This window comes from Ricinus communis, chromosome 5 (assembly GCF_019578655.1).
Source record: "Ricinus communis isolate WT05 ecotype wild-type chromosome 5, ASM1957865v1, whole genome shotgun sequence".
Taxonomy (NCBI): Eukaryota; Viridiplantae; Streptophyta; class Magnoliopsida; order Malpighiales; family Euphorbiaceae; genus Ricinus; species Ricinus communis.
The window spans coordinates 8,098,038-8,108,627 of NC_063260.1; the positions used below are offsets into that span (position 1 = coordinate 8,098,038).

The 10,590-nt window shown below is 27.3% G+C and overlaps 1 protein-coding gene across 1 annotated transcript; it reads left to right on the forward strand.

Moving 5' to 3' along the window:
- The first annotated feature begins 9,195 nt into the window (after positions 1–9,195).
- LOC8258904 (mini zinc finger protein 2) lies at positions 9,196–10,117 on the forward strand. Its single transcript, XM_015728286.2, has one exon. It carries the CDS (start codon positions 9,412–9,414, stop codon positions 9,706–9,708), a length of 297 nt encoding a protein of 98 aa, XP_015583772.1. The 5' UTR covers positions 9,196–9,411; the 3' UTR covers positions 9,709–10,117.
- The last annotated feature ends 473 nt before the right edge of the window (positions 10,118–10,590 follow it).

The window sequence follows — 10,590 nt, forward strand, 5'->3', positions numbered from 1 at the left end:
TTAATCCACGCTCACTTAGAAGGAAATAAACTTCAATTGTTGATAACGGTTGAAAATCTAAACGGCTCTTGATATGATCAATTCCTCTTTGGAGGTATTCTGAGAATCAACCATATAAAAAAAATCAAATATCGACGGTTGAGAAATATTTATTAATTTTGTGATTTAGGATAATATGTATATAATAATTCGCATTTTATAAATAGAGCAAATTAAAAAGAAACAAAGTTATAAACAAGAAACATGAGTGGCCAATATGTCAAATCAACCTAAAGTATTTTCATATAACAATTATTTGTCAAGATATAAATTTTCTTAATACTGGCTGATTACCCACCAATAACCTTTCACTAAATTGTGGGTTTTGCTACGTGGAATCAGCATTATCATATGTGAAAAGGGGAAGAAAAAGAAATGTCTCTTATTAATTATGTGACACTGAAATCTTTCAAGATTAGAAACGTAATTAAGATCCTTTTATATAATATTATCCTAAGTTTTGAAATATATTATGATGGGAGATTTTGTCACCACTTAAAAGATGTGATTAAGAGCTATTATTATGAACAATAATTAAAAAGAAATGTAATGCCATATAATTTTTTTTATCTTATTTTCTGTCCATCTGATATGGTTTTTAATATTATTATAATTTTTTTAATGTTTTAAAATCAAAAGATATTTTTATAAAAATAGTGAATGCCATTTCAGATAGACAAGAAGTGAAATAAAAAAAAATATAATTTGAAAAAAATTAAAAACCAAATAAAGAAAAATCTTTTTTATTTTTCTTTTCCGAAAGAAAAGAAGATGGCATTAAAAAGGATTAACAACCCAACAAGAGTACAAGTGATAGACAGAGAGCAAAATATAAGAAGCCTAGCAACTATATACAACAAAGGGCTTAAAGTTGAAAAGGACATGCGTGCCTCTCAGAATATCTCATTCAATGTGCAGGAGCCTAACATTGGTGCTTCAAGAAGCACTACTGCTGCGATCGAAGGCCGACTGACTAGGCCAGAAAAGAACATTTTACCTTGTGGATCTGTTAACCAACACCACCAAACATTGAAAAGTTATTCATTAAGCACGAGAGATGAGGGGAATACAAAAGCTTGCTTATGCCGGTCTAGATTTTATGACGGGCAATACAAGTGCCTCCCATTACAGGCAAAATTGACAATGAATTCGGTCGATGCCATAGCATCATCCATTTCACCAGCAATTTTTTTTTTTTTTTTCAATTTCTATAGCTACTACCGTCGAGTGACGACGTCCCATAGGATAGTTGCTCCTAGAGGTTCCAGATAATGGCCGTACTAGATGGAGGCCAACTGAATGTAGCTTCGAATTAAATAACTAGCTTACCATAGAGGATATAGAAACTAGAAACAATACTAGCATTATTATTATAAAAGTAAAATCACACCCAGAATATAAAGATCAAACAAACAATAAGCAAAACAACAATATTCATAAGGTGAACCTAACGAGAGGGTACTAATAGCCGCAGGAGGAAGGAACTTTCTAGACAGAGAAATTAATATTAATAATAACAATAATTCTGATAGATACAACCAATTTAATTACAAAAAATTTATCAACTTTTTGTTTGTTTTTTATTTTTTATTTTTAAATATATTAGATATTGTTATATGTTTATAAATAATTCTCTTTCTATCATAATGCACCGAAAAGAATATGGTAATTAAATTAAAATTTTTATTATTTTTATAGTTTATGATTTATTACTTTTATTCACAATTAATTTAAATATTATCTGATTCGATTGGGTGAAATTCACGTAAATATTTATAGATAAAATCATAAATTTTCATTTTTATGAGCTGGATAATATACCAGTTTGCACTATAATGGACTCAGTTTTTATATTATTTTCTTAGTTTTACTTCATATTTTGCTCAATTTTTCCAAAATCAATTCCCAAAATGTGGTTACAGAAAAATATTAGAAGAAATGGGAAATAAAAAGATAGTTGCAAAAAGTAATGTTAAAGATGACTCGTCTATACTGACATTAAAGCACCGGGTAAAATTAAAATAATATATTATCTAAATTGTTAAAAGTTAAGAAATTAATTTGATTAACTGTACTTATAAAATTATCCCTGAGAAACTATTCACAAGCAACATTGCATAATTTAATTGGTGTTAGTTTATAAGGTAAAAGTTCGGCAAAAAAAGTAAAGTAAAAATAGTTGAGAATATAGAGAGCAAAATTATATCTGTATACAGATATGTTTTATATGTATATTTGACTGTGTCCATGTGATAAATTAGTTAACTTTTACTCTCATTAACCAATAAGAAAATAACACGTTATGTTTTGATTGACACACATTTAATTATTTAAAATTAATAAATAATGTATTAATTAATTATTAATTTGATATATAAATTATGATATGAATAAATAAAGATTTTTCAATAAATATATGCACAAATATTTTGTGGTCCAAACAGAAAAGGACATGTAGCAGAAATTAGAAAGCAGATTTTTCTTTTTAGCATAAGAAATTGACATGTCCATTGACAGTTTTTTTTTGTTTTTGTTTTTTTTGGGATGATAAGAGTCCTGTTCCTCCTCCTGCTCCTTTAGGTAATGTTGCATCAATCAACACCAACTTTCCTTATTTAATTGAAGCATTTATGTGTATAATCTGCTTCATTGTTCATCTTGATTAGTGAGTTGTTGCTGTTGCTCATTTGTCTTTAATTTATTATGAAATTGAATCACCAAGTTTGAAAAGGAAAATTTGTGGTTTAGAAGCCTAAGATGCTTTTATCCAAAGAGACCCAAAAGCCGAAATCAAATAGCCTTTTACTGTGGACATCACTGGTTTGGGTTGGGTTGGTGAGTAGCAAAAGGCCTCATCATTCACTATCTTCTCAAAAACACAATCATACTTAAGTCTCTATCAATCCCACAAATCTAAACTTACTAACCTAACTTCTTTTCTTTTTCTTTTTTAAAGAATCTCTCCCTCTGTCTCTCTCTGCTACACCCTTATTTCTATAGTTCTTTTTCAGCCTCTAAAATCTTCCTCTTTTGTCCAGGCTTGGGACCAACTCGATAATTTCTAAGTAGAGTTAACAATCACATTTCATCCTAAATAAAATATAACCACAATAATAATAATGATATTACATTATTAGATCCAAAAAGAATTCATCAATCCAGAAGCTATGCACCTAGTCAAACAAATTCCAAATTTTTTGTCACTGGTTACCAATATTTTATTAGTATTTACTTGCATAAATTCTCAGGATTTAATGTCCATATTGTATTGTTTCAAAGTATTTTAATTACAAATGATGCAAGATACCTCAAACTTGAGACTTTATTCAAGTTGATATATGTATTTACTACAAGATTAAGCGTGTGAGTGTCGAATTGCTTCCAAATTAGAACATCGAATATACTTATTCTCCATAAACATGAATTTGGACATGAAATTATTGTCATTTTCAAAATTCTAATATGAGAACATTTGATTTTGGTACGGGATGAATAGATTCACTTAGTGTGCTTAGAGCTAAATGAAAAGAAATTATAATCTTGTTAGTTCTTGTCTATTACTTTTAGTAGTGTTGGACACTTTAGTTGGCATCAAATTCAATACCCACCAACGAAAATTAGTATCCCAAAAGAACCTATATAGCACTAGAATCATTGCATTCAAAATCTGAAAGGAAATATTGCCAAAGCAGTGAATTTATCTTTCATTCTATGCTATGCTTAAGCTCAACCACATGTTTCCAAAAAGTTTCAAGAATTGGTATTTAGCTTCTGCCATCAATATGCACTAAAAGAGGGATTGTTTTAGCACTTTTTATTGATGCTCTACAGCTGATTCTGGAGTATAATTAGCAGGTGTTTATAAAATTGAGCAAAGTAATGGGGTAGCTACTTTGATGACCGAAAATGGCAAAAATGTTGACCCACATGCCTATTTTAGTCTCACATCAGTGTCACCCACCGGCATTTTACCTATTCAAATGTTTATAAGGTTTACAAATAATATATATATTTTAGGGACAGTTTTGGATAACTATGGCATCAAAAGCATCTCCTGGTCTTGCAAGCCCAAAGCAATTGCTAGCTGCAGCCTTTAATAATTACAAATTTCCTCCTGTAGGGACAATTTGTTGGGCACAAATGACCAAAAAGATAATTGTATAGACACATATTTATATAAATTGAAAGGATTTAAAGGAACACAAGGATTAGATGTTTTATCATGTTTTTTATATGTGAGTTTATAGTTACATAGTCAAATATTATATTTCTAACCAGGAAAAGAATAAAAAATTAATAAAGGGATTAAATGTTTTAAGGTTCTTCTACTCACGTGATTAATTATAATTATTTTGTTCATGGTTGAATACCAAGCTTAGAAAGATTCAATTCTATATTAATTTAAACTATTATTGATGGGTTCTCCATTCTTTCGTATAATTTTCGCCTTTTCAATTTAATTGTTTGCTATAGTATAAGAGGTTACTTGACATTTATTTTAAATAACACTTTGATGCACTTGAAATAAAGTATTATAGAAATAAAAGCCCAAAAATATAAAATTGGTAAAGAGCTTATTGTAATAATTTTTTTTATCTTATTTAGATGTGGTTCAGTAATTTAATATTTACTGCTGACAAGTATATTTCATGTATACTATAAAATACAAATGCTGAGTTGTTAAAAAGAAACCAAAGAATATAGACTCTTATTGTTTCAAAAACAAACCAAAACCTATATATTCTGAAATAAAAAATAATAATTTCTTGCAAAATATAAATCATACATAAATAAATAAATAAAAACATAAAATCTTGCTTGTTAGAAACTTTAATACTCTTCATTCTACTTCAAATTTATATCATATAATTTTTTCAGATTTCTAACAACATATTTTTTTTCCTTATTTTATCGAAATCAACTGAAATATCATTATTTAATATTAAAAATATTAACTTTCTTAATATTTATAAAAATTCAACAAATTCAATAAGACTATAGTAAAAAGATAAAAAGAATAACAAGTTCAAATAGAAGACGAATTATAGATCCAAATGATGGAAAAAATTGCAAAAAGAATAAGTTCGAATGAATAAGAGAAAAAAAAGAGGCAAATAATATATATCATGCAAAATGATATATGACACTAGTAAATCATATATACCATCTAATATATATACACCAACCGATCAAAATGAAAAAAAAAAATCGAAATCTCAAAAAAATCCAATAAATAAAACGTAAAAAGAAAAAAGAAAAAGTACTACCGTAAAAAGGAATAAAAAAATCCCTTAGAAAAGAAAAAACTAAAAAATTTCTGTATATTTCTTAAAGTTTTTACGTACAATTTTGGTAGGTAAAAAGTCATTGGGATACGAGTAAACTATTATTTCCTCTCAGAGTTTTCACCTCAATTACATTTCATTCTTTTTATTTAAAAAGTAAATAAAATTATTTTTTATTTTTTACTTTTAACAGACTTTAGTCCCTTATTAAAATAATATATAATTTCATTCCTAGTCCAAATAATATTTTAGCCTTTAAATTTGTAAAATAATAACCTTTTAATCGGTTAAAATTTACAAATGAAAGATTAAAATTTTATTTTATCCAAAGTATGAGAAATTATTTTTTGAAATCTTGATTAAGTTGCTATTCGGAATGAGATATTTTAAATTTGAGCGCTCTCTTCTCCACTCAATGAATTATGACAAACTAAGATGTAAATTTATTTTAAAAGTGATGAAAAATATAATATGATAACATGAGGACTTAATAAATATACATATATATATTAAAAATCAAGAGTGATTTCATTCATTTTCCAAATAAGAGGATTAAGATGTAATTAAGATAAAAAAATTAGTGAGTTTCTCTTAAGATAGCTTTAAGTTTTTCTATTTTCGTTAATATTTGGTTAACTAATTAAAAGGAATATTTTTCCCAAAGGCAAAAATGAAAACTTAGAAGAAGTCCAGTGTCTAATTAGAGTCGACAAAGTAACAAAAGAAATACATTAGCGCATGAATTTCAGTTTAAACATACTGATACTTCGATCTCAAATTTTAATTGATGTCAAAAGATTTATTTAATAATATTTAAAGAAGATTCTTTTTATTGCATATAAATATAAATTTCAACTTGCTTATTATCTTTTGAATAATATTAATAATATAATACCTATAACAATAATAATAATAATAATAATTCAAATCTTATAATAAAGTAAATTCAAGTTTTGTTTTGTTTTGCTTTTTGCTTTTTGCTTTTCCTGCTCAAGAGTAATTAATACTAATAATTTTTAACAACTGAACAATTTAATTTGATTGTAGATAATATGAATTTCTGTAAGATTTTATCTTAATGAGGACCAAAAAGATAATCCTTGAGACTCTAAGATTCCAAATCATGGTTCGGTAAAGATAGTTAAGCAAATACATGACCACGTGAGTTGGTGTACAATTGTTGATTTGTTATAGACAACATTTGACAGCTAAATCCTTAAAATTCACAAAACCTTAACCTTTTCATTAACCTCCTCAATCAATTAATTATATACCCAAAGTAATCTCATTATCTTTGTGTCTAATCAAAAATTTATAATTCTTTTTCCTCTGAAAAATAAATAAAAGATTGATAATGTTAAAGGCATTAGAGTATTAACATTCTTCTTTTTTTCCCTAAAAAATGTGGTTCAAATTATTTTATCAAGGGAACTTGTTTTCCTAATTTTTAAAAGATGTCATTGAGTTATTGAATTATAATTGAGCAGAGCATTATTACTGTTGTTGCAAGTGCAATTAGGAATGTAATTCTTCTCTTCCTTCTCTTAATTAACTAAGTAATCCTATTAGAAATTTGAGCAAGAAGTTAAGAGAATTAAGGTCTTATATAGAATGCAAACTTAAAAGCAAATAAAAGAACTTCAAGCACAAAGAAAGAAAGAAAACTATGAATTGCATATAAAAGTCTAACTATAATTTTATAGCACGTGTCTTATTAATTTCACAAGTATTACAAATATCTAGAAATTACAAAAAAATTTAATGTGCAAATGAAATGAAATTGTTTGAGATGAATTCTCTTTTATTTTTGAATTTATGATATTAGAGCAATAATTTATAATTAAAAGATCTATAAATTCAATCATTGAACATAAGATAAAGTAGGTGTGCCCTTATTCCCGCTTTAGACACAATAGGCATTTGCATTTAAAGGTGTATCATAGATATAAAATTAATTTTTGAGACTTTACCTGACAACACTCTTTTTCAAAAACAATTAATTAATATATGATAATAGCTGATGATCAAATTTTAGAAATTTTTGATAAAATAAACTCAATTCAACTGAAAATTTATATTATTAGGTGGGACTTTAAAAATAGTTTTATATATCCTGCATACGAGTATCCATTAAGTTTGAAGTGTAAATTAATTAAATTTATTTTATTTTGCACAGAACATTTAATTATTAAGATATGGCTGGTAAAAATCAAACTCTAAATTCTTTCTTTATTATAAATACTTTAATTTTTAAAGACTTATGCATTAGAAAATTTAAATTATTAGATAAGACTCTAAAAATGATTTACATCTATAATAGAAACTATAATGTAAAATTTTATTAAGTCCGTCTCACGCAGAATGCATTCAAGTACAAAAACATATATTTCTCTCTTTATACAGATATAGTGTGCATGAGCATATGTCTATTGTGGGGAGACCAATTTAATAAAAGAACCCATATTAAATATTTTCTGATAAATTATTTTGACAGTTTACAAATTATTACATCCATTCGATTCATATTAGAAATATAATAGTAACACAATTTCCAGATTTTAAATAAAAATATGTTATTTTAAAATAAAGAAGTTTAATTAATAAATAATTAGATATTATATAAAAGTAAATTTATAACAAATCACTAAAACATTTACATGAACTTCTTTAGGATAAAGAAGAATTGTCTGGTTAGGAAATTAATCATTTATTACAAATTAAAAGAGGTATGTTCACAAATAAATCAATAAAAAGAAGAAATTATTTTAATTAAGAATAATTACACGATTAGATTGAAAATATTTGATATGCAGTATAATTAGACAACATAAAGATAAAAATATCTTAAAAATATATTTTACCTCATCCATATAAGATATCTCGATTTATATTTTATTTTCTATATTAAAATAATAATAATAATGCTTACAGTATATGATGATGTTTATATCAGTATACATTTGATTTCTCATTGCTATTTTAATTTGTGATACTAAAGTTTTAATTATTGTAATTATGTTTTAATTATTAATATTATCAGTTAACATTACATACATGTAATATGGGATTCCTAATGGGTCTTATATAATATAAAAGTACGAAGTATATCATAAGAAAAGTAGTATATATAAAGCTTGATGATGTAGTAAGGAGTTTCTTAAAAGGAAAAGTAAAAAAAGAAAAGTAAAAATTGAAAAATATTTTAACTAAGTTTTGGTTATTTGACCCAAAACTATCAAATTGTTTACCAAACAAAAAATTACATGCGAAGTTAAACTGAGACGGAAGAATGAGAGAAGAGATGAAGAAATGTTCCCGAACAGGTTTGGCAATCTCAAAGAACAACTCATGTAATTAGGTCAAGCTCTAGACAAATGTTGTTGGCATCGTATCAATGCACCCCACAAAACTTCCTTTTTAGCATCATCAGCAGTTCAGTGGCAATAGTATAAATTAGGTCTTAAAAAGATAAACTGGTCCTTCTATATTTAATTAAAGTAATAATCACTATTTAAAGTTAAAAAGTAACTATGTATATATATATATATATATATACACAATCAGGGTTAAAAGATATGAAAAGTAAAGCTTCCTCATCATTTTGGGTTAATTTCACCTTATTTGTAAAAGGAAATTCCTTTTCTTTTCGTATTCTATTATATTAATGGGTTGTTAAGGCAGTTGGTTCATCACTTCACAACTACTATTCTAGGGTTTACTGGTAGAAAAGCATATTCATTATAGTCATAATAATTATACAGTAATAATAATAACAAAAGGTAAATAGTAAGCTACAACTATGGTTAATTAAATTAACAGCAAGAAAGACCAGGTACGCATATGTATACAGCTTTACATGCTATAAATATACCCTTTTCTAGGGTTAGGGCTTGAAATGAGAACCTAAAAGAAAGCTCTTTGCTTCAATTCACTCTCTGCCTTCCCCTTTCCTTCTCTTATTTTTGCTAGAATTATAGCCTAGTTAAGTGAGAATAATTCGACAATTATTAAGCCATACCCTTTGAAAAGATTAAGAGAAAGAATTGAAAAGGGCAGCTAGAGAGAAGGCAGGATAGGGAGTTGCAAAATGAGGAAGAGACAAGTAGTGGTGAGAAGAGAAGAACCATCAAGGAGTTCATCCACTACCTCAGCTTTCACGGTCCGAAGTGTTAGATACGGAGAGTGTCAAAAGAATCATGCTGCTAATGTTGGAGGTTATGCTGTCGATGGTTGCAGAGAGTTCATGGCTAGTAATGGTGAAGAAGGTACAACTGCTGCACTCACTTGTGCTGCTTGTGGCTGCCACAGGAACTTCCACAGAAGGGAAGTTGAAACTGAGCAGGTAGTTTGCGATTGTTCTTCACCCTCTTCAAACGGGAATTGAATACCAATTTCAATCTCTCTTCTCTATAAATTTATAAGTATGGAGGTTCTTGATTGTGTGTAGTATTTTGACTTCTAATTTTCTTGCTTGATTGGGTTTGAAATTATGGGTGTTGTATTCGTATAGTTTCTAGGGTTAATCGAACATGATAAAACCTTTTGAATCGTGTATGAAGGAAGCAAAGAGGAAATCGTGAGAGTGTGGTGTGTAATTTATGACTGAATTAAGAACACCATAGGACAAATTGGTGGACTAGCTTATATTAAGCTTCATAAAATTTGAGAAAATAAGCTTTGTGTTCCAGCATCTTCTGCTGTTTTTAATTTTATATATGATTTCTTTTGAAAGAGTTCTCCAGTGATGAGAGTTGAGAATTTGATTATGAATATCAGATAATATTACTTCTCTACTTTGTGTGAATTTTTTATTAGTTATTTTAATTAGTGTGTGATGTGAGAATCATTTACCTTCATGTAAGTAAGATGTATTAGTTGCTTCCTGTAATTAATTGTATGATTAAGTGATGAACCAGGCCTTCAGAACATTCTTCTTTTTGTTAATTTTGCTTCAGCATAACAAGATGCATTTCATTAGTTTAATTATTAATTAAGAACTAATTAATGCAAGAAATTCAACAAGACTAGATCGACAAAATAGGATTACATTTCATCTTGAAGCCTAATAATTGAAATTGACATAAGCCATCAATGGTTGGTTCTTGATGTAAATTCATCAACAATTTTGCAGTATTATTTTTTGAGGCTCAGATAAAAAATCTGTGGAATAATTTCCAAATGCGGTAGTCATATCTGTATGGTAATATCACTTTGTATTTAAGGTTACAGGCCCACATATCTAATCATGTTGGTTGTTATGATGGAA

Bases quoted from the DNA above. Each gene is read 5' to 3' on its own strand.
- LOC8258904 (XM_015728286.2), top strand. From the start codon at position 9,412: ATGAGGAAGAGACAAGTAGTGGTGAGAAGAGAAGAACCATCAAGGAGT.